Source organism: Pogoniulus pusillus, chromosome 23, assembly GCF_015220805.1.
Source record: "Pogoniulus pusillus isolate bPogPus1 chromosome 23, bPogPus1.pri, whole genome shotgun sequence".
Classification (NCBI taxonomy): domain Eukaryota; kingdom Metazoa; phylum Chordata; class Aves; order Piciformes; family Lybiidae; genus Pogoniulus; species Pogoniulus pusillus.
This window is the reverse complement of record NC_087286.1, coordinates 190,489-215,731: the sequence shown is the minus strand read 5'-3', so window position 1 is coordinate 215,731 and position 25,243 is coordinate 190,489. Positions and strand designations below refer to the sequence as shown.

Below are 25,243 nucleotides of genomic sequence, written 5' to 3'. Positions count from 1 at the left end.
GCTGGCTGCCGAGGGACACATCAAGTCTGCCCTTGAATGCCTCCAGGGATGGGACCTGGGCAACCTGTGCCAGTCTCTGCCCACCCTCACTTATATCCAACCTAACTCTGCCCTGCTCCAGTTTCAAACCCCTTATAATTTTATCACTGTGCTTTTCTAGCAGTGCTTTTTCAAAGGCCTGTGCTACCTTATTGACCAGCTGGACAGGAACAGCTGCTGCATTTCTGTGTCTGAATAAGACCTGCAGGCAGAGACTGTTTCCAAGGGCTTGCAGTGATAGGATGAGGAGCAATGGTTTGAAATGGGAGTTAGGGCTGAACTGGATGAGACACCCAGGTGAAACAGTTCTATGATTCTACAAGCAACCTGGGCTGGTAGGATGTGTCCCTGCCCATGGCAGTGAGGTTGGAACTGTATGATCTTGAAGGTCCCTTCCAAGCCAACCCATTCCATGACTCTGTTATCACCAAGATCCCTTTGCTGATCCTGCTGGTCACACTCTTGCTGCTGCAGACAGGTTGCTGCTGGTCTTCTTGGCCAGCTGGGCAGACTCCTGGCTGATGCTGTTAGTGCATGTGAGCTGTTCTACTGGAAAACAGCAAAGACTGAGGTTTCACACTGTCAGGGCAGTATGAGTAGCCACAGAAACTTCCAGTGTACAGCAGCAAAATGCCAGGGGACCAACCACAAACACTGAGATTACCTTTTGCCTATGTCCACTGTTAGAATATTTTTAATGACCAAGCAGTTATCTGTCTGGTCTGCCCTGGAGGCTCTAGACAAGGATAGGAGCTGCTCCAGGTCAGCCCAAGCCAACAGCATCCATGTGCACTGAGGCATCCCATGGCATATTTCAGCAGCTCAGCAAGGAGTGGCTACCTGTGATCCCTGAAGCAGAAGGTGCAGAAGGGGAAGGCCAGACCCAGAATCCCTGGGCTCTCTGTGAACCAAGTAACATCAGAAGTAGCTTGGACAATGAAAGGCAGCAGGAGTGAGACTGAAATCAAGGCTGAAGATGGAAAAACTGTAATAAAATGTTCAGACCAAAGACTATTTAAAGAGCCTGCCATGAAGATGTTAATTAAAGCAGCCTGATCCAGAGCGTCTCCTCCATCCTTTAGGAGGGTGCACAGTATGCAGAGCAATTACAAGATCCAATAATTTCTCCAAACTGACACTAATTACCATCTCTCCACCCAGGCTTTTTCTGTGCTGAAACAGAAATACATCTCTGAATGTACACTCCATGTTTTACACAGGGTGTGTGAAACCTACCCAGCAAATACACTCTTCCATCACACTGCAATCTGAGTGCATTTGCTTTGATATTGCAATGGAAGATTTCAGAGTATAGTGGAATTATTGACCTGTTCAGTGTTAGGATAACGATTGATTATGTGGTGCTGGGAGCTTATGTAAGCATAAATTGACCATCCAGGGCATATCGTGTTTCAGCTGTGACTGCAGCAGACTGTTAAACAATGCTCTTATATATGTTAAAGTCTGGCACACCACAAATTAACCTCTTCAAGAAGCAGGAGGGTCACAAAACTGGTGAAGGGTCTGGAGAACCAATCTTATGATTGGAGCAACTTGGGGCTGCTTAGCTTGGAAGAGAGGCTGAGGGAAGACTTCATGGCTCTCTACAGCTACCTGAAAGGAGTGTAATACTGGGGGGGGGTGTCAAATGATACTTCACACCTAGGAATTTCTTTCTCCCTTCATTGCCAGATGCAAGTGCAGTTGGTCAGGAATGCTGTTTCCACGGAGGAGATGCCCAATACCCACAGGTCACACTGGGCCGACACCACTGGTGAGAACCATTGCATGGCTTTACCTGGCTTCAAACTCAGCCAGACAGACCAGAAACACATTGCCCAAAGGCTCTTCTGAAACCCAGTATCTGTTCAGCCTTTCTCTAGGTCCTCTTTCCCTACCAGTGACTTTGAATCACAGAATCATAGAATCAAGGTTGAAAGACATCTCCAAGCTCATCTAGTCCAACCTCTCACCCAGCCCTGTCCAATCAACCAGACCATGGCACTAAGTGCCTCATCCAGTCTTGAGGGCAGCTTTAGCTATTTTAGCTTCCAGCCAAATCAGGAGCTTCAATGATTTGGAAAACCTGCTAATTATTTGCCATCATCAATGAGAATAAATCAAGCTTAGAAGTCTGCAAAGCAAAGAGATGTGGAGGTGTAAAAAACAATTACAGCTTGCAGCCAATTGGGCTCTGTAATTTGTTGCACTAATGAAACATTTCTTTTAAGTGGAAAACCTTTGAAGAATACTAATATAATAATTAATATTCAGGTTACCTAGGGAACCTGACACTCCACTGGCTGTAGCTAGCCTCTGCATGGTAAGCTACCCAGCATGGCTGCTTTATGGAGCTTTAAGAATGATGCTTCCAGGTGGCTGTGAGATTAGTTTCTCTCCCTTTCCATGTTTCTACTGATCCTCTCTTACAACCAAGAAATTCAAGGATGCACTTTGTCTAAAACAGGTAGGGCTGATGTAAATCTGGTAAAGAAGGAAGAATTCAGGTGGGTTTAGATACAAAGGGATAATGTGAAGATGCTTCATTGCAGTATAGCCATAAAGCATATGGGGAATGAAAAACAAGCAAGAGAAGCACAGCTGAATTTCAGAACAGAAAGGCCTGAATGAAAAAGTACTTCAGTAGGTCTCTCTCTGTCAGGAGTAGCAAACGTTGCAAATGACTTGTTTCCCTAACTCACTGTTAGCAGGCTGCTACTTACACCACTTCTGGGGCAGGTACATCACCCTGCTGCCTTTTGCTGTGAAGTTAGATTAAATCTCTTTAGCAGTGGCTGACCAGCACTACAGTGGGGCACAACAAACCTTCACAAGGTTGCACTGCTTACATTTTCTCCTTTGAGGGCAGCCTAAATCCAGCAATGCTGATGTCAGCACCATAGATAAACAAGTGAAGGGCCAGGAGGTTGGTTATCCAAAAGAGGCTGTACAAAAACCAACCAGATACGAGTCACTGTGGATATGGAAGGTATTACAGAGAACATCATAGCTTGTGCTTGCCTCATGTTTCTTCTTGCTTTTGAGGGAGGCATGGGTAAGCTCCATGCAGCTGTTAAGGACCCCTGGCCACTGCCAGACATCAACCAAGCCAAGTGTGTGAGCCTGCACAACAAAGCAGCTTCAGAGGAAGCCACTTGGGAAAGACAAGGGCATCTCTCTGGCAACAAATGGACACACTTTCACAGTTCTGTGGCAGAGCTGGAATCCTGCACTCTGCTCCATGTACAGTGAGTTGGTGAAATCACCGTGGATTGTGCCATGCATGGCTCTCAGCTGGAACTCTTTTGTCCAGTACAAAGGCTGCATTACTTTCCTGCAATTCATATTCTCTTATTTGGCCTGCATCTGCTGGGGATGTGGCTGACAAGGAGCTGATGTGTGCTTATTGGCACACGGTGCTGTCTTCTAGGAACAGAAGTGTTACTGGCTCAGGTCACACGCAGCTTCACTCCACTACCAGTGCAATGGTAGCCAACAGCAAAAGCTGCAAAGGGAAACACAAGGACACCTCTCTGAAAAATTCACTACCCTGTCAGAAGCTGCTTTTGAACCTTATTAACTGGAGGTTAGTTTGCGCCCTGAAGTAAGAAGCATTCAATCCCTGATGAACATGTAGGCTGCTCTTCAGAGCTGCAGGGTAGCAGAGGTCACTCCACCAACACTGGGCTGCAGCAGCCTGGGCATGTTCACCCTACTGCACAGATGGGCAAGCCAGGAAAAAGATCAGGCAGCTGCTCTGAGGTGGTGGCAGCAGGTAGACTTTGTGTGGCACTGGCAAGTGAGGAGCACAACACAGCCAACCTCCAGTTCTCCTGAAGATGGCTGGCTGCGTTCCCCAGCCCCTCTGAGACCCATTCCCTCACCTAAAAATGAGTGTGTTCAGCCACCTGCTTAAGGAGGTTTTCAGAACTTGGTAGTATTTGTCTTGCACAATTATTATGCACTGCTGACATTGGGCAAAGCCAGGAAAAGGAAGGGCTGCACTGCCAAGGGATTGTTCAGTCCTTTGTTTCACCACCTTTCTAGAAGGCTTGCTACAAGACTGTCGTTGTGACACCAGTTCCCAGCTACTTCACCTAGGACTGACAAGTTTGGAAGTGATGTGAGCAGAGAGAGTACACAGACCTGGTCAGTGGATTTTATAATAAATATGGTTTTCTCTCTTCTATATTATTGTTATTATTTAAAGCCTCTATTGGCCAACTGCTAAGAGCCTTGCAAGTCTGCAGCCTGGTCTGGGAGCAAGAACAACTGTAATATTTGTATATCCTATCTGCAGAAAACAACAGGGAGACGTTTGAGAGAATGGAAGTAGAAAGAGAAAGCCTACACAAAGGCACACACCTCGTGTGAAATAATCACCTGCAAAGCCCTAAACCAAAGGGGCAGCCATTGGTCGCATCCATGGAAAGTCTGGCTGTCAAAGCAGATCAAATTGCACAGAGGCACAGAAGAAAACACAGTGCTGCCAGCAGAACTGCAGCACAGGCTGTGCCATGTGAACCAGCCAGTGCCCAGCAGTGTGGGTGGTGAAAAGCAATGGCAGCCTAACAGTGGAGCCTGTGGGCATCAGGTAAATAGAATCATAGAATCACAGGTTTGGGTCAGAAGGGATCCCCAAGGCTCATCCAGTCCAGTGTCCCTCTGCACTCAGCAGGGACATCCTCCACTAGAGCAGCTTGCCCACAGGCCTGTCCAGCCTCACCTGGAATAGCTCCAGCCGTGAGGCCTCAGCCACCTCCCTGGGCAACCTGTTGCAGAGTTCCAGCAGCCTCCTGCTGCAGAACTTGTTCCTCACAGCCAATCTCTATCTGCTCTGCTCTACTTTGCAGCCATTGCCCTCGTCCTGTCCCTGCAGGCCTTTGCAAACAGTCTCTCTGCAGCCTGCTTGTAGCCCCTTCAGGTACTGCAGGTTGCTCTTAGGTGTGCCTGGAGCCTTCTCTTCTGCAGGCTGCACACCCCCAGCTCCCTCAGCCTGTCCTCACAGCAAAGCTGCTCCAATCCCAATGATCTTTGTTGCCTCCTCTGGACCCTCTCCCTCAGGTCCATGTCCTTGCTGTGCTGAGGCCTCCAGAGCTGGACCCAGCAGTGCAGGTGAGGTCTCAGCAGAGCAGAGGGGCAGGATCTCCTCTTTCCATCTCTGGCCACGCTGGATGCAGCCCAGGCTGCCCTTGGCCTTGGGCTGTCTATGCCCATTGCTGGCTCACATCCAGCTTCTCAGCCATCAGCACCCCCAAGTCCTTCTCCTCAGTACTGCTTTCTATCCCCTCCTCCCACTGTCTGCACTGATAGTGACAGCTGTTCTGGCCCAAGTGCAGAACCCTGCACTTGCAAGACTTTGCCCAGCCTGTGCTAAGCCATGGATTTCAGATTCTTTTCCCTTGGTACTGGAGCTAAGTTAAAGCCAGCAAACTCACCTCAGTGTACACACAGCCCCCAGTTCCTTGGTGGCTACCTGTACCCCTTAGAATCATAGAACAGAATCACAGAATCAGTCAGGGTTGGAAGGGACCACAAGGATCAGCCAGTTCCAACCCCCCTGCCGTGGGCACAGACACTCTACCCTAGATCAGGCTGGCCACAGCCTCATCCAGCCTGGCCTTAAACACTTCCAGGGATGGGGCCTTAACCACCTCCTTGGGCAACCCATTCCAGGCTCTCGCCACTCTCATGCTGAAGAGCTTTCTCCTCTTGTCCAGGCTGAATGTCCCTACCTCCACCTTTGCTCCATTCCCCCCAGTCCTGTCACTACCTGCACAGCCCCAACTCTTTCAGTCTGTGCTCACAGCAGAGCGGCTGCAGCCCTCTGAGCATCCTTGTGACCCTTCTCTGGACACACTCCAGCATCTCCACATCCCTCTTGAAATAGGGATGCTCCAGAACTGGATGCAGTACTCCAGGTGTGGTTTTCATTTTTGAATACTTCACTGTTCTGCTGACCTGTGGCTGTTTGAGCTGATCCTCTAGCTCAGAAATAGGGGAGAGATGAACATTCCAGGGATAGGCCACATAAATGGCAACAATAGATAAATTAATACAATTTCATTGGAGCATCAAGAACTTAATGTCTAGAAGCACAGTTTGTTCGCCCCCTTCTCCCACTGGCTTCTGTGGGCACAAGGAGTGGAAAGGCAAAAGCAAAGGAAAAACATATTCAGGAGACGGATGATAGTGACGATAGTGATGATGAGGAGGGAGCCCTGTTGCCAAGGAAGGAGGTCAGGCATACTAGGCAAGACTATGCCCGGAAACAGCAAGAACTGCTGATGAGTTGGCTGAACAGATGCTGGGATGGAGGCATGGACACCATAAAAGTAAACCCTCCGACAGTAAGGCAGTTGGGAGTTTTCTCAAGAGACAATGGCATAGATAAGCACTTAGGACATCTCGGTGGCAACTCTGACCTCTGGTCACGCGTATTGACAGCTGTGGTACTGCGGTACCCCAACAGGGATGATTTACCCTGGAGACCCTTACGCTGGAATGTAATCGAACAGGGGGTTCAGTGCTTGCGAGAGACGGCCATAAGAGAGCTAATCTATGGAGATTATACAATGGAGAACCCTGAGGAGATACCTATGAGCCAAGCTCTCCTAAAGAAACTTATTCAGCTCTCCCCCTCTAATTATGCCCATACATTGGCAAGTAAAATGGTGGGGAAAGATGATGCAACAACTTCTATGACTGTGGGTGAATTCGCTGATCAAATGAGGCAAATGGAGGATAGCCTTATGGTTAATGCTATGGTGTCAGCCATAAATACTATGACTGAAGAGATTAAAGATAGCATGAAACAACTCAAGGAGGAATTTAAAACCTCCCTATCCCAGTTGGCAAAGGACAGTGAACTTTCTTCTTCACCCTCAGAGTGGGTACATGTCTCGGCCATCAGGGATAGGCGTCTTCCTAGAAGACCAATTCACCCAAACTCACTAAAAAATAGACAACAGTCACACGGGTCTCTTTGGTTAATCCTACGTGACCAGTTTGGTGAAAACATGGATAAATGGGATGGAAAACCTACCTCTCTTCTCCTAAAAAGAGTGAGAGAGTTACAGAGTGAGAAGCCTAAAAGAGTAGTTGCCTCAGTTTCCCCACATGACTCAGATGGTTCTGGTGATGATTCAACTAACACCACTAAACACTGTGCCAATTGCAATTGTAATGGCCAACATTAGGGGAGCCCTGCCTCTTACCAGGCGGAGGCCAGGGACCAGGAAGACAACTGGATATACTGGAATGTATATGTTAAATGGCCTGGTACCTTCAAAATTCAGAAATACAGGGCTCTAGTGGACACAGGTGCACAATGCACATTGATGGTTTCAAACTGTAAAGGAATGGAGTCTATTAGTATTTCTGGAATTACAGGAGGCTCTCAAGAATTGGCAAGGTTAGAGGCAGAGATGAGTTTGACTGGGAGTGATTGGCAAAGGCATGCCATTGTAACGGGTCCAAATGCACCTTGCATCTTGGGAATTGACTTTCTGAGAGAAGGGCGCTTTAAGGATCCCAAGGGTTTTAAGTGGACCTTTGGAATAGCAACTGTAGAAGCTGTTGGAGATAAACTGAAGTTGTCTGCTAGGCCTGAGCTCTCAGATGAGTCTGCAGTTGTTGGGCAGCATAATGTAGAGGATGTGAAGTTGCCAGTTGCCACCCAAACTGTACACCACAGGCAATATAGAACAAACCGTGACTCTGTGGTGCCCATACATGATCTGATTCATCGTCTGGAGCGCCAGGACGTCATTAAAAAGACGCATTCACCTTTCAATAGTCCCATATGGCCTGTGTGAAAATCAAATGGAGAGTGGCGACTTACAGTTGATTTCTGCAGCCTAAATGAAGTGACGCCGCCCACGAGTTCTGCTGTGCCAGACATGTTAGAACTCCAGTATGAGGTGGAATCTAAGGAGGCCAAATGGTATGCAACCATAGATGTTGCTAATGCTTTCTTTTCTATTCCAATAGCAGAAGAATGCAGGCCTCAATTTGCTTTCACTTGGAGGGGGATTCAGCATACATTTAATCGTTTGCCCCAGGGGTGGAAGCACAGCTCAACGAACTGTCATGCAGTGATCCATGATGCATTGGAGAAAGGTGGAGCTCCAGAGCACCTGCAGTTTATTGATGACATCATTGTCTGGGGGAAGACGGCACAAGAAGTTTTTGAGAAAGGTAACAAAATAATTGACATTCTGCTGAAGGCAGGTTTTGCCATAAAGCGAGACAAGGTGAAAGGACCTGCTAGAGAGATTCAGTCCTTGGGAATTCGTTGGCAAGATGGTCGCCATCACATTCCAATGGATGTGATAAATAAAGTTTCTGCCATGGCAAATCCCACAAATAAGAAGGACACATTGTCTTTCCTCGGAACAGTTGGATTTTGCAGGCTGCACATCCCTGGGTACAGCCAAATTGTAAAACCTTTATATGATATAACTCGAAAGAGAAACAACTTTCAGTGGGGACCTGAACAACAAGCAGTCTTTGAACAGATAAAACAGGAAGTAGTTCATGCAATGGGTTTGGGGCCTGTTCGAACTGGTCCAGACATTAAGAACATTCTGTATACAGCTGCAAGTGATAATGGTCCAACCTGGTGCCTATGGCAGAGAGCCCCGGGAGAAACACGTGGTCGACCACTTGGTTTCTGGAGTAGAGGATATAGAGGGTCAGAAGTAAACTATACACCAACGGAGAAAGAGATCCTTGCTGCTTATGAAGGTGTGAAAGCTGCTTCATAAGTAATAGGAACAGACTCTCAGCTTCTTTTGGCTCCCAGATTACCAGTTTTGAACTGGATGTTTAAGGGAAAGGGGTCATCGCCACATCACGCAACCAATGCTACCTGGTCTAAGTGGATGGCTCTCATAACACAGCGAGCATGCATGGGGAGCCTTGAACGACCTGGCATAGTGGAGATGATCACCAACTGGCCAGAAGGTACAAACTGTATAAATCCTCCAGAGGAGCGAATGAGTCGGGCTGAAGAAGCTCCTCCTTACAGTGATTTGTCTGAAGAAGAAAGGAACTATGCTCTATTTACTGATGGTTCCTGTCCCCTTGTTGGAAACAAGAGAAAATGGAGAGCTGCAGTTTGGAGCCCTATACGGGCAGTGGCTGAAACAAAAGCTGGAGAAGGTGAGTCAAGCCAGTTTGCAGAGGTAAAAGCTATCCAACTTGCCCTTGATGTGGCTGAACGTGAGAACTGGCCCATGCTTTACCTCTATACTGATTCGTGGACGGTGGCTAATGCCTTATGGGGTTGGCTAAAGGACTGGAAAAGAAATAATTGGCAATGGAAAGGAAAGCCAATTTGAGCTGCTGACTTATGGCAGGACATTGCTACCCGTCTAGAGAAAACCCCTGTAAGAGTACGACACATAGGCGCTCACAGGCCCAAAAGTAAAGCTACTGAGGAACATCAGCACACCCATCAGGCAGATGTGGCTGCCAAGGTGTTTCAAACCAATGTGAATTGTGATCTGGATTTGGATTGGGAACACCGAGGTGAACTGTTCTTACCCTGGTGGGCCCATGATTCCTCAGGACATCAAGGCAGAGATGCTACCTACCAATGGGCACGGGATAGAGCAACCAACATCTCCATGGACACTATAACACAAGTTATACATGACTGTGATATTTGTGCTGCTATTAAACAAGCCAAGCGTCTGAAGCCCTTGTGGTATGGTGAGCGATGGGCAAAGTACAAATATGGTGAAGCGTGGCAGATTGATTACATCTCTCTACCTCGTTCTCGGACTGGAAAGCAATATGTGCTGACCATGGTGGAAGCAAGCACCGTATGGCTGGAACCCTATCCAGTTTCCCGTGCCACTGCACGTAACACCATTTTGGGCTTGGAAAGACAAATCCTGTGGCAACATGGCGCTCCAGAGAGAATTGAATCAGATAATGGTACCCACTTTAAAAACAATCTCATAAAATCTTGGGCCAAAGAGCACAGCATTGAGTGGATCTATCACATCCTCTACTATGCACCTGCCTCAGGCAAAATTGAACGTTACAATGGCTTGCTGAAAACAACTTTAAAGGCAATGTGGGGAGGAACCTTAAAGAACTGGGAGAAACATCTAGCCCAAGCCACTTGGGTAGTGAATAGTAGAGGTTCCACCAACCGAGCTGGCCCAGCTCATTCAGAGGTCTTACAAAAGGTAGAAGGTGACAGGCTTCCTGTCATTCGTGAAAAGAATTTGTTGGGCAAGTCTGTTTGGGTATTCTCCCCTTTGGGGGAGGCTACACCTGTCTGAGGGGTGGTTTCTACTGAAGGACCTGGTCATACATATTGGGTTATGCAGAAGAATGGCGAAATACAATGTGTGCCACAAAAGAATCTGACATTGGCAGAAAGAATGTAGATAGGTTGTTATGAGTTCTTTTGCAGATGATTGTGGTGTCCAAGAAAAGCCATGAAGAGCCCGCTACCCATGAGCATGAGCCCTGAGAGTGCCAAGAGTCCTGCTCTGTTCCACTCATTAAAAAAAAACATTGAGCTAGCCAATGCCTGAGGCAGACGGAAATAAGAAGATGAATGACCGAAAATTGATGAAAGATGCTTGAGGCCTGGAAAAATGACCATCTACGATACTGATGTTATTCCTAGTTACATAGAATGACTTGATGCTGCAATGGTAAATTATATTAAAGGGGTGGATTGTGGCTGTTTGAGCTGGTCCTCTAGCTCAGACATAGGGGAGAGATGAACATTCCAGGGATAGGCCACATAAATTGCAACAATAAATAAATTAATACAATTTCATTGGAGCATCAAGAACTTAATGTCTAGAAGCACAGTTTGTTCGCCCCCTTCTCCCGCTGGCTTCTGCTGCTGCAGCTTCGCCTATCTTCCCCGGCTGCTGTTTTGGCTACTGCTGCTTCTGCTGCTTCGCCGCCGCTCGACCCCTTCCCCATCTCCCTTAAGGTTATTGTATTGTTTTTTTTTCCCTTCCTTCCTTCTCTAGTTATTATTTCTCTTTACATTGTTATACTTATATTATAAGAAAATACAATTTCATCTTTCCCTGACTTTCAAAAAGTAGGGGGGTTTGTGTTGTGAATTTTCTTCCCGGGGGAGGGATCAGTCCAAACCCAGGACATCTTGACTACTTACAAGCCATATTTCTGGCTGCAAGGCAGACAGCGAGAGGAAGTGTAAGCATCTTGTAGCTAAAATCCAGTAGTCTCATATGACAGTTTAGATAGAGGGTATCATGTTTGATTGCCATAGGCAATGCAATAGGACATGCAGAAGAGGCTGACTCAATGGAAGGGAGACTGTGGAAGCAATAAATGAAGTAGTCCAGCTGGAATGAGGAGTGGTTACTCTGCTGCTGTCTCATGCACGCAGCACAGCAGCAGGAGTGGCAGGCTGTGGGTCAGTGGCAGCTGGGCCATTCAGAAGGAAAACAGAATGGCAGATGAAAAGGCTAAATGCAGAGGGGGGAAGAGCAAGAGACAGCAGCTTCACCTCTTGTCAGTTCTGTAGAAGACAACTGCTTGTTCTGAAACAGTTCCTTGCCATGCACTGGTACCTCTGTACACAGCTAAAACCTGCCCGAGGTTACTACGAGCTTGGGAAGCCCTAACCCTGTGTATCTCCTGCCTCAGCTTGGCAAGGCACCGTCATTTAGTGATGATGCAGAACCTCAGAACGTCAAGTGCTCGAAGGGACCTCCAGAGATCATCCTGTCCAACCCCCTGACAGAGCAGCACCACCCAGGGCAGGGGCCACAGGAACGCACAGGGACAGGGACCCTTGTCCCTCCTGAGCGTATACTTGGGTGGCAGCCCCAGCAAGGGCAGCTCTGACCACATGCAGACGTGCTTAGGGGCCACAATAGGCAGCCCTAGACCTACTGAATGCCTTGGGCTCTTCTGCAACAGAAGCAATCACCTCGGACTAACACTGTCACCAGAGTGCACCTTCAGCTGGACACAACCACATCACTGATTTATTTGTTTTAATATCAGATAAATTTTTGTCAGGAATATTTGATGCCTCTCTACTGCACTTAATTAGCTTTTCACTACCACACAGACAGCTGCAATTACTTTATTTCTGGTGCTCTTTCAACACACCCAGAGTGCGTAGTTCAGTTTGAATACTGCATTGAAGTGGGTATAGAGAGGATTAGGAAGGTGGTGATGGGTCTGGAGAGCAGGTCTGCTGAGAAGTGGCTGAAGAAACTGGGGTTGTTCAGACAAGAGAAGAGGAGGATGAAGGGAGACTTCATCGCTCTCTACAACTGCTCAAAAGGAGTTGTTCCCAAGCTGCACCAGGGAAGCTTTAGGGTGGAGATTAAAAGAAATTTCTCCCCTCAAAGGGTTCTCCATGACTGGCAGAGGCTGCCCAGGGAGGTGGCTGAATCCCCATCCCTGCAGGTGTTTCCAAAGGGCAGAGCTGTGGTGCTGAAGGCTATGGGTTAGCCCCAGCCTTGGCAGAGTCAGAGAATGGTTGGGCTGGACGAGCTTTGCCAGCCCAAATGATTCTGTGATTCTGTTCTATCAATCAACGAGAAGAGCCTCAGCAGCAAAAGATGAACAGAAATGCAGAGCTGTGAAGGTAAAGGCAAGACAAAACTGTCTTTTTCAGAGAGAAGGCTCAAGCTTCTGGCTTGTCAGACACACCTAGGGTCAACACGTTTGCTAAATGGGACAAGGGAGCTTACCTGAACTTCGTAGAGTCCTCTGGGCTCCTCATCCAGCTGCAGTTCTGCAGCTTTGTGACTATGTGAAGATAGAAATCTTCTGGATATCTAAAAAAGGCAAGGAGATCAAAGAGAAGGATTTATATGTGTGTATATTTAGAAACAAGTTCTAAAACATTCAGCCCATGCATGTATTAATAACAATGTGCAGGCTGCATACATAAGAGGCTGTGTCCTGAGCTCCATAGCTGTCCTTTGTATCAGAGCTATCCTCATCTCGTCAACACAACCTACCAAACACCTCTTACTAACAGTGCTGCCCTCCTCAGCTGCTCATAAACCGGTTTCAAACTTAAATATTTGACTGTAAATATCTTGAAGTCATCAGAAATAATCTCAAATGCAGAAGTCCAAACTAACACACAGACCTCATTCTTGGACTTGGATCTACTTGAAAATGTCTGGAAATGTGGTTTCTGCAAGCCATGATGAAACGTTAGTACCATGGCGCAGTAGATTGGACAGGGCTGGGGTTGGACTGGATGGGCTTGGAGTTCTCTTCCAACCTGGTTGATTCTATGATTACACTTATCTTTTCTTTCATTTATGCTATAGAGTCCCCAAAACTCAATTCAATCATCCAAGATCACAAGTCAGTATTTGCAGATGTAAGTTGCACTTCATGTTATCTCTTAAATAAAACACTCTGCTGTTTCACATCAACTAGCACCTTGGTTCCTTTGGTACACCAGTCAAAGAGCTTCCAGATCCCTTTCAACCCTTTCAAGAGATTTTAAACCTTTCAAAGAGATTTCAATCCACGAGACTTCACCTAGAGTCCTGTGTCCACCTCTGGAGGCCACAGCACAAGAAGGACACAGAACTATGGGAGTAGCTCCAGAGGAGGCCACCAGAGGGTGGAGAACCTCCCCTGTGGGGATAGGCTGGGAGAGCTGGGGCTGTTCAGCCTAGAAGAGGCTCCAGGGAGAACTCAGAGCAGCCTTCCAGTACCTGAAAGGGGCTTCAGGAGAGCTGGGGAGGGACTTTTGACAAGGGCTGGGAGTGACAGGAGGATGGGGAATGGCTTCAAACTGGAAGAAGCTGGATTTACATTAGACAGCAGGAAATTCTTCATGAGGGTGGTGAGGCATTGGAACAAGTTACACAGGGAGTTGTATGAGCAGGCTGGGAACTGCAGCCAGGAACTTCTTGCTGAAGCTGCTACCTAAATTGGTTTGCCCTGAGGTCAGGCACCAACACAGGGCAGGATGACAAGCACATGTGTGGGGAGGCTGGGATACAAGCACAGGACTGGATGAGGCACTTAGTGCCATGGTCTAGTTGATTGGATAGGGCAGGGTGATAGGTTGGACTGGATGATCTTGGAGGTCTCTTCCAATCTGGTTGATCCTATGATCCTATGACTGAAATAGCCTATGCTGATGTTGAATCACTCAGCTAAGGTTTGTTTTTTTTTTTTTTCCCTAAGACTAAGCAATAAATAACCCTTAAGATGCTGGGACTTAATGTAAACATTCCAAAAGGTAATAGGATACCAGGGCATGAAGAGTTCTTTGGGGTACCATTACCCAGGGAAAAAATACAGAAAAAGGCAATTGTAGCCTAAAGACATTTTTAAGGTCAAAACTATCACCACAGTGGAAAGAAATTGCACAAGCTGACAAGTTATTAGCAAGTTCCTGGGAAACCTTTGGTTGGGAGAAAAAAACACAGGATGCACGTCCTGAGGTCTCACAAGAAACACAGACACTCACCATCAGAAACTGCAAAGCCCTAGGGAGAGAAGCTGCCACTGCCTTGCCACTGGTGTCTGCTGGATGGAATCATTCCTGTTTGGAGGTCTCCCTGGACGCACCACAAGACAGACCTCCACCTCTGCTCACCCTGTGCAGCCAGTTCCACTCCTCCTGTGGCTTCCCAATGCACAGAACCCATTCCAAGGCTGTCACAATTCATCTCTGCCAGATCAGCCCAGCAGCAGACTCGCAGACTGCAGCGGTTTGGAAGGGACCCTCAAAGGGAACTTGTCCAACCCTCCTGCAGGCAGCAGAGACACCTCCAGCTAGAGCAGGCTGCACAGGGACATAGCAAGGCTGATCCTGAATGTCTACAGGATCTCTCCCAGCCTGACCTCACAGCAGCAGTGGTCAGCCCACTGACCTTTTTTGTGGCCCACCTCTGGACCAGCTTCAGCAGATCCACGCCTTTCTCATGCTGTGGGCCTCACATGCTGAGGGTCAGCAGCTCCCAGCAACAGCAGCTCAGCAAGGTGGCCACCACTTCTGCTCACAGCCATACCAGGCTTTCAGAATGTGCCCTCCACTTCAATACAGGCAATGCTCCCAGAGATGGGATTTGATGCAGCTGGCTTCACATCTGAGAAAGCTTTATTTTCCTCTCAGAAAGCCTATGTTAGCACTGGGGGACTCAGTCTTCCAATAAAATTAGTCCAGAAGGCCATCAGAATATCATCTCATGGCTCTGCTGGAATCATAGAATCACAGAATGTCAGGGGCTGAAAGGGACCTCCAGAGATTGCCCAAGTCCCACCCCCCTGCCAGAGCAGCACCACCCTGGGCAGGTCACACAGGAACACAGCCAAGCAGGTCTTGAATATTTGCAGAGAGGGAGACTCCACAACCCCCCTGGCCAGCCTGTTCCAGGGCTCTGTCACCCTCACAGGGAAAAAATTCCTCCTCATGTTTCCATGGAATTTCCTCTGCCTCAGCTTCCACCAGTGCCTCTTGACCTGGCACTGAGCATCACCCAGCAGAGCTGGCTCCAGCCTCCTGGCACTCTCCTTTACATCTTTATAAAGAGCAATGAGAGCAGCCCTTAGGCTTCTCCTCTCCTAGCTCCAAGCCCCAGTTTCCTCAGGCTCTCCTCATAAGGAAGATGTTCAGTGCTCCAGCAGGGCACCCACAGCAGCTTGCCCAGGATCCCAATGCCCAGGTGGGTTTGGAAAGTCTCCAGAGAAGGAGACTGTACAACCTCTCTGGGCAGCCTGTTCCAGGCCTCCAGCACCCTCACACCAAACAAGTTTCTCCTCATGTTGAGCTGGAACCTCCTGGGGTCCAGTTTGTAGCCATTGTTCCTTATCCAGCCACTGGGCACCACTGAGCAGAGCCTGGCACCTTCTTCTTGACACCCCCCTCTCAGCTATTGATAGACATTGATCAGGTCCCCTCTCAGCCTTCTCCTCTCCAGACTGAACAGCCTCAGGGCTCTCAGTCTTTCCTCCTCACACAAATATTCAGTCCCTTCAGCATCCTCACAGTTTGTGCAGTTCTCTTGAACTGGGGAGCCTGAAACTGGACACAGTACTGCAGGTGTGGTGCCAGCAGGGCAGAGCCCAGCAGGGGGGGAGAACCTCAGCCTGCTGGACACACTCTTATTAAAGCACCCCAGGGTGCCAGAGCCCTCTTGGCCACACGGGCACACTGCTGTCCCATTGCTGCTTCTCCTCCCCAGGTAGCAGCCAGGCCCATACCTATATTCCCAGTGGTAGATACTCACTGATCCTAGCAGGGTTTATAATTTTAAGGTAAAGCAGTTCAGGTCAGTGGAAGTGTAGAAACACAGGGAAGGAGAGCAGAGTGCTGGGGACAGTGAGCCATTGTCTGTCCTGGCTTTGCCTGCCACCTGCACCACCACCATTGCAACCATTTGCTGCTGTAGAAGCCTTACACCACATGAGCCCTGGGAGGTTTGGGTTTTCCTATAGTGCTCGTCAGGTATGCAGTGACCTCCCCGCAGTGGCTCAGATGGAATGACTGCACTGCCAATGTATAACTGTATGCTCCTTTTTGGCAACACGTAAAGGACAACAGCAAGGACAGAAGTGCTGAAGTAGGAGGGAGACAACAAAGAAGGTATCAGAACAAAGAGACAGATGCAGCCTCATTGGTGACTGTCTAAAACTAAACACCTACTTGAAAAAAGCTCTTTGAATTAGAAGGAAAACTGAGCAGCAGTGGTGAACAAAGGAGATATTCCTACTTGGCAACTTATGCTGAAGAAAGAAGCAAATAAAAGGATAAACAACAGCAGGAAATGAGAGGGCAAAGGAGGATCCCTTTTGCCTCTGGACACTTCAACACCACCAGAAGAGGGACCAGTTTTCAGAGGCCTCACGACAGTGTGCACAGGGCTTGCTCTAGAATTACATGGAAAACTGCCAGCTCTTTACCACCAGCAGCACATATTTGCCTCCCACTTACACAGTATTTTTTACCATGAAATCATTTGACAAGCTTTAAACCAGCACTTTTTTGCCCTTTCTGGCAACTGAAGAGGCAAGAGTGTCCAGAACGCCCTTGCAAGTCTAGAATAGCAGCACAACACACTTACACAGTATGCCTGTGGGTCACATCTTGGAAGAGGATCAGGGGTCACTGTCTGCCTCAGCGACAGGCAATGAGCTTCAATAGCCATGACTCAAAGCAAGTCTTTGCTCCTTTGTTCCAAGCACCAGTTTCTCTTGCCATCTGTCCAGTTCATCTTCTACCTTGGTGATAGGTGCATCTCCCCTCCATTCAGCCACAGACTAAAGGTCTCACACCGGGTAAGGTTTCTCTTACAATCTCAGCTCCAAAACATTCTAGATAGAAATAGCAGACTTGCCACAGCCCTGGGCAGCCTGATCGAGTTGGAGGTGTTCCTGCTGCCTGCAGGGAGGTGGCACAAGATGATCTTTGAGGGTCCCTCCAACCCAATGCAAATTCTGAGTCTTAAGATGCCTGCATTGCTGCAGTGTGTACAAGTCAATCACACACAGGATCAATACCAGCATTTATCCTGCTGAACTGGATTTGGAGCAGTCAGCGACTGGGTGTCCTCCTCTTGCTCTTAATCACTCTGTTTTCCAACGAACCAACTGCATTCTCTGACCTCTGCTTTCTAGTCTCTGCTTCAGCTCTCACTAGCAGAGCACCAGTAACAGCGTGAAAAGGGTCAAACTCTCAGTGCTAGTGTGGGTGTCCTTAAAGGACAAAATTGACTTCTCCAGCTCGTCAAATGGGAAAGGCACACAATTAGTTTTAGCAGAGCTTTTGTTTCTTATTCCCCTCATCTTCTCTCCACAAAATGAAGGAGAGAAAAAAAAAGTTAAAAAGCTTTAAGACACCATGGCACATCAGTAATGCTTGCTGGAACCTGGTCCTGGTAGGAAGCCTTTCTTATTTACTGTGCTTTATTTATTGGTGCATCCACATCCAGGCAAAACGTTCCCTGTCACAAGCAATGGGTTGCTTCTCCCCTTCTCTTTTGGAAGTGGCAAGGGAGGTGAGCAGCGCTGACATCAACGATTTCCTCTGCATGTCAGCAGAAGACAGAACAGCAAGTAGAACCCCAGAGTTAATTTGGAGTGTTTGTGTCACTCTATCTAAAATGGACTGCAGAGTGGCTGTCATTAACAATGAGTGCAATTAACTTGCAAGTTTTTGTGCTGGTGTATTTCTGGTGAACATGCTGAAAAGAATCCATTAGCTGTGGCTCCTCATAGAAGAAGAGTTCACCCATCAGGAAAGATGAATAAAATCAAACCTCACAGATTCTCTGCAACCTTTCTGGCACTGCCTTGGATTAAAATATTGCTAACTAGCAAGGGGAGACCTTTCTGACTTTTTTTGGGAGAAAAAAAAAAAACACAAAACTTTACAATTAAAGCTTTAGCAACTCTAGTTCCTGTGAAAGAAGAAATGCAGGCAAAGGATGAGCAATTTCAGTTTCCAGATCACTAAGAATTATGCATGAGGCCATCCTTTAACTGCCGGTTTAAAAGAAAGCAAAGCAGACACCTACCTTTTCTTCTTGATGGATGATGACAAAAGGTTGTCCTGAATTGCCTTGCATTTTGATTCCTGTTCAAACTGGTAAATTCCACTTTTACTAGCCGTTGTTCTGTTGGGGGGGGGGGGGGGGGGAGGGGAAGGGAGCGGGAGGGAAAGAACGAACTTTAAAAGAGAGAACAAGCCTGACAATGTTGCCACATTTACTTTGCTATGACTATAGGATTATTAACCATTGATTCAGCTGAGAACAAAGACCTTTTATTGACTTGTAGTGTGAAGCTCTTGCACAAAAGGGGAGATTTCTGCTCGTGGCTATGGAATATTTGATTCTTTAAAGTAAGCGTATTTCAGTCTGAATTCTGTTGTCTGCTTTACATTGTCATCAGAAAATGTCATTAAAACCCAGAAAGGAAATGTGAAGCCCCTGGAATATTATAATTTGAAGCTCTTTAAAATCTTCCCCACTAAAATATTTAGCAGATGTGATTTCCTAAAGTTGTTGCTGAAATGCAATATTCAGAGCCAGTGCAATATGGAGAGGAAACACCAGAGGTGAAGTGGATGTCTCCATGCGGACCTTAACTTACCGTCTGGAGCTTAATGCTCCTTGCCTTGTTGATTCGTTATTTACACTGTAAGAACAAATATTTGCAGAGGCGAGTGCCAGACGGTGATCTTCAGTGCCTGTGGCCTTACTGCCACACAGCTCCTCTGAGGTCCTGGTGCTCTGGCAGTCCCAGGAGAAGACTGAGCTGTAAATTAGTAAATGGCCGAGATGCCGAGGTCTTACTGCAGTCACCTCAGCTCCCCCCCACTCTGGGTTTCATCACATACAATCACCCTCTTCCTCTGTGCATACTGTCATTTATCAGGAAGGGCTTTTCCTCCAGCATTAGTATTCCACTTGCTCTTCACCACCTTTCTCTCTCACCCCAACCTTTTCCTTTTGGGTACCTTCCACTGATTTACTCCTCATCTTGCTGTGCTCCAGTGCCCTGCACTTGTCCACACCAGTGTCCTGCGCTTGTCCACACCAGTGCCCTGCGCTTGTCCATGCCAGTGCTTTGTTTGTCCACGCCAGTGTCCTGTGCTTGTCCATGCCAGTGCCCTGCGCTTGTCCATGCCAGTGCTTTGTTTGTCCATGCCAGTGCCCTGTGCTTGTCCATGCCAGTGCCCTGCGCTTGTCCACGTCAGTGCTTTGTTTGTCCACACCAGTGCCCTGTGCTTGTCCACACCAGTGCTCTGTGCTTGTCCATGCCAGTGCTCTGTGTTTGTCCATGCCAGTGCCCTGCGCTTGTTCACACCAATGTCCTGTGCTCTGTTTGTCCACACCAGTGCTCTGTTTATCCACACCAGTGCCCTGTGCTTTTCCACACCACTGCTCTGTTTATCCACTCCAGTGCCCTGCACTTGTCCACACCAGTGCTCTGTTTATCCACACCAGTGCCCTGTGCTTATCTACACCAGTGCTCTGTTTATCCACACCAGTGCCCTGTGCTTGTCCACGCCAGAAAGAGAAATACAGAAGACACAGATGCTGTGTCCTTCACTTTTGGGTGTTTGCTACAGCAGTGAGTGAAGCTCCTTGCTGTTTTTGGAGCAGAGAACAAGCCAGCCACTTCTGCAGAGGCAGGCTCTCCCTGCTTCATACACAGTGACTGCTGCTTGGAAATCAGCATTCCTTCCACTAACAAGGACCAAAGCTCTATTGCCTTAACTCGATAAACACAGAGACCACTCACCAACAAGGTTTCTGACAAGCTGACTTTGAAGCTCTTACTTGGCAAAGACACCACTTCCAGTCACAGATTCACAGGGTGGCTGAGGCTGGAAAGCACCACAGAAGGTCTTCTGGGCCAACCATCTGCCAGGGTTATTTGTCAACGACTTCATTTTGATTATCTCTAAGTGTGCAGAATCCTCTACCTCCCTGGGCAACCTGTGCCAGTGCTTAGTCCACTTCACAATGAAAAAGGGTTTCCTGATGTTCAGAGTGAACCTTCTGTTTGCACTCAACATCTCTGGTCCTGTCACTGGGCACCACTAAGAGGAAACTGCCTCAAATTTCTTTGTACCTTCCTCCTCCCTTGCAGAAATTGTTTGAAACTCATGGCCTGTTAGTTGAGTACTGTTAATCTGCCACCACTCATCCTTCCCCAGGAACACTTCCCAGGTGTTGTCTGTGACAGTGTTTCAAAGGAAGCAGGAGTACAGTGAGGGCATCAGGGTTCATGACGCCCTGATTAATAAGGTAACACACAATTTAGATGTAAGCTGGAATGGACTATATAAATGGCTTTATCAAACCACATCAGGAAGAATTTGTAACATTAATCACAGTAACTGTGAGAGAGACTGATCCCACTCTCCTTGTTCAAGTTCCCATGGAGGTTTTGCTTATCTAAGGAATACTAAATTAGGTCTTTAAGGCAGGCTACAATATGAAATTATTTGAAGACTTTCCAGTGCGTTTACCAGAGGTTCACACATCAGCCACTTTTTACTGAGAAAAGCCATAAAGGCCTATACAGGTAAACATGATAAGCAACACTCATTATCTCAGGGTGGGCAAAGTGAAACGTGTAAGGCACCTACACTACATTGGTATTACAGCAGCACACGACAGACAAGGAGAGCAGTTTCACTTGCACCACATGAACAGAAGAGGCTGGGAAACCTTTCACCACAGTCTGAAGGTAAATAAGTTCTGGCACCATATTTCAGATGAAAATACATGCCTAAGCTCATTTACGCAGAACTAATGCACGAAGCATGTGTTGGAAATGTGCTCCTAAAACATGAGTGCATGCACCACTTGGGAGCGAAGAGAGAAGATATTAAGAGAGCAGTAAAATCAGTGAAGAGGCCACCAGTGCTGGCTAAACTGTAGCAAATTATCTGTGCAATATACTAAGCTGCTGTTGATAGTGGTGGTAACAGCCTGTCTCATCTTCCCCTCTGCTGCCAGAATGCAATGTTTTGACAGAAGACAGAATATACAGGTCTCTGCAGCTTAATTAAGTAAGTATTGTTTATTCCCTAGGTCTGCATAAAGACCTGCTGCTGAGGCAAGAACTGGTGAAACCAGCACTATGAAACACTGTATAATACTGACTGGTTTACTCACAGTCACTTTGTCCCACTGCTCAATTACCCCAACAGTCTCTACACTGTGCTTGCCTTGGGCCTGCAGACAGAGATTGCGTTTGGGCAACATAACACTTGCGACACAGTAACAGAGCAGTGGTCTTTCTGCAGGGTACTGCCAGAGCTATACACAGCAGACTTGGCTCTCCTAACAGGAAAAGACTACCTGTCTGCTCTTCCTATTGTCACTTTCTCCTGACAAGCACCGTCAGTGCTGAGCTCTCCACCTTGCTATTAATGCTGTCAATACTCAAACACAGCTGAGGAAGGAGTGTAGTAGTTTAGGGCTTACTGGAATATTCTAATAAGAGAAATTGGTACTTATCTGAATGTTCAGTGCAGATTCTGACTAAATTAGATCGTTGGTTGTAAAAGAACAATGATAAAGTCTACACCATTGTTGGTTTGCCAAGAGGTGTCAAAAGCCAAGGCATGGACAGTTGGTTCTGCTTGGCTCTTTGGCTCTGTTTGCTCTTTCTTAGCCTCTCTAACGCCTACACAAACCCTTTCCACATAACACCTAAGCCTTGCTGGTTTTCTGTCTGGGGAGAGAGAGGGAGGCATTGGCCCCTTCCAGGCTTTCTTTGCCCAGGGGGGAAGATTTGGTTTCTGGATTACTTCTCGATTGCACATACTGGTAAATACCTGTCAATATGTGGTGTATATATGCCTGTCAATTTAGCTTGCTCTAAATACAGCTTTGTTTTCCTGCCAAGCCATCTGAGCTGCTTTGCCAAATTTTGACTGGGAGGGGAAGAGGGGAAAGTTCTTAACCCACCACAGGGAGGGAGGGCAGACAAATGTAACACTACCTTTTTCAGCTGTACTGTTGGCTTAAGCAAGTTTAAACTGTGCTTGCAGTCCCAGTTTTGCTGTGGAGGGCTAACAGGCCTAAAACATATCCTGGCTTGCTCCACCCTTCTGCTGATGCAAGGGCAGGAGAAAGACAAGGGCTTGCATTATTATATCCCTTTCCAAAGTGATGAACAGGTACCCAGAGGTGTTGTCCCGGGTTTAGGCTGATCCCTCCCCCAGGAAGAAAATTCACAACACAAACCGCCCTTCTTTTTTGAAAGTCAGGGAAAAATGAAATTGTATTTTCTTATAGTATAAGTATAACAATGTAAAGAGAGATAATAACTAGAGAAGGAAGGAAGGGAAAAAAACAATACAATAACCTTAAGGGAGATGGGGGAGGGGTCAAGCGGCGGCGAAGCAGCAGAAGCAGCAGTAGCCAAAACAGCAGCCGGGGAAGATAGGTGAAGCTGAAGCAGCCGAAGCCAGCTGGAAAAGGGGGCGAACAAACTGTGGTTCTAGACATTAAGTTCTTGATGCTCCAATGAAATTATATTAATTTATCTATTGTTGCCATTTATGTGACCTATCCCTGGAATGTTCATCTTTCGCCTATGTCTGAGCTAGAGGATCAGCTCAAACAGCCACAATCCACCCCTTTAATATAATTTACCATTGCAGCATCAAGTCATTCTATGTAACTAGGAATAACATCAGTATCGTAGATGGTCATTGTCCAGGCCTCAAGCATCTTTCATCAATTTTCGGTCATTCATCTTATTTCCGTCTGCCTCAGGCATTGGCTAGCTCAATGTTTTTTTTTAATGAGTAGAACAGAGCAGGACTCTTGGCACTCTCAGGGCTCATGCTCATGGATAGCGGGCTCTTCATGGTTTTTGGGCACCACAATCATCTGCAAAAGAACTCATAACAACATATCTACATTCTTTCTGCCAATGTCAGATTCTTTTGTGGCACACATTGTATTTCGCCATTCTTCTGCATAACCCAATATGTATGACCAGGTCCTTCAGTAGAAACCACCCCTCAGACAGGTGTAGCCTCCCCCAAAGGGGAGAATACCCAAACAGACTTGCCCAACAAATTCTTTTCACGAATGACAGGAAGCCTGTCACCTTCTACCTTTTGTAAGACCTCTAAATGAGCTGGGCCAGCTTGGTTGGTGGAACCTCTACTATTCACTACCCAAGTGGCTTGGGCTAGATGTTTCTCCCAGTTCTTTAAGGTTCCTCCCCACATTGCCTTTAAAGTTGTTTTCAGCAAGCCATTGTAACGTTCAATTTTGCCTGAGGCGGGTGCATAGTAGGGGATGTGATAGATCCACTCAATGCTGTGCTCTTTGGCCCAAGATTTTATGAGATTGTTTTTAAAGTGGGTACCATTATCTGATTCAATTCTCTCTGGAGCGCCATGTTGCCACAGGATTTGTCTTTCCAAGCCCAAAATGGTGTTACGTGCAGTGGCACGGGAAACTGGATAGGGTTCCAGCCATACGGTGCTTGCTTCCACCATGGTCAGCACATATTGCTTTCCAGTCCGAGAACGAGGTAGAGTGATGTAATCAATCTGCCACGCTTCACCATATTTGTACTTTGCCCATCGCTCACCATACCACAAGGGCTTCAGACGCTTGGCTTGTTTAATAGCAGCACAAATATCACAGTCATGTATAACTTGTGTTATAGTGTCCATGGAGATGTTGGTTGCTCTATCCCGTGCCCATTGGTAGGTAGCATCTCTGCCTTGATGTCCTGAGGAATCATGGGCCCACCGGGCCAAGAACAGTTCACCTCGGTGTTCCCAATCCAAATCCAGATCACAATTCACATTGGTTTGAAACACCTTGGCAGCCACATCTGCCTGATGGGTGTGCTGATGTTCCTCAGTAGCTTTACTTTTGGGCCTGTGAGCGCCTATGTGTCGTACTCTTACAGGGGTTTTCTCTAGACGGGTAGCAATGTCCTGCCATAAGTCAGCAGCTCAAATTGGCTTTCCTTTCCATTGCCAATTATTTCTTTTCCAGTCCTTTAGCCAACCCCATAAGGCATTAGCCACCATCCATGAATCAGTATAGAGGTAAAGCATGGGCCAGTTCTCACGTTCAGCCACGTCAAGGGCAAGTTGGATAGCTTTTACCTCTGCAAACTGGCTTGACTCACCTTCTCCAGCTTTTGTTTCAGCCACTGCCCGTATAGGGCTCCAAACTGCAGCTCTCCATTTTCTCTTGTTTCCAACAAAGCGACAAGAACCATCAGTAAATAGAGCATAGTTCCTTTCTTCTTCAGACAAATCACTGTAAGGAGGAGCTTCCTCAGCCCGACTCATTCGCTCCTCTGGAGGATTTATACAGTTTGTACCTTCTGGCCAGTTGGTGATCATCTCCACTATGCCAGGTCGTTCAAGGCTCCCCATGCGTGCTCGCTGTGTTATGAGAGCCATCCACTTAGACCAGGTAGCATCGGTTGCGTGATGTGGCGATGACCCCTTTCCCTTAAACATCCAGTTCAAAACTGGTAATCTGGGAGCCAAAAGAAGCTGAGAGTCTGTTCCTATTACTTATGAAGCAGCTTTCACATCTTCATAAGCAGCAAGGATCTCTTCCTCCGTTGGTGTATAGTTTACTTCTGACCCTCTATATCCTCTACTCCAGAAACCAAGTGGTCGACTACGTGTTTCTCCCGGGGCTCTCTGCCATAGGCACCAGGTTGGACCATTATCACTTGCAGCTGTATA

General features: G+C 47.3%; 1 protein-coding gene across 3 annotated transcripts in view; it reads right to left on the bottom strand.

Moving 5' to 3' along the window:
- The window catches only part of ST8SIA6 (ST8 alpha-N-acetyl-neuraminide alpha-2,8-sialyltransferase 6), a 75,019-nt gene that overhangs the window by 35,271 nt on the left and 14,505 nt on the right, over positions 1-25,243 (bottom strand). For all 3 annotated transcript variants that reach the window (XR_010306526.1, XM_064162293.1, XM_064162292.1), the window contains exons 3-4: positions 18,558-18,656; positions 12,756-12,842 (exon numbers count right to left, since the gene is read on the bottom strand). Coding sequence is in view for 2 of the 3 variants with exons in the window: in XM_064162293.1 (XP_064018363.1) it covers positions 12,756-12,842; positions 18,558-18,656 (186 nt within the window). In the remaining variant the exon portion in view is untranslated. The remainder of the gene's footprint in view (positions 1-12,755; positions 12,843-18,557; positions 18,657-25,243) is intronic.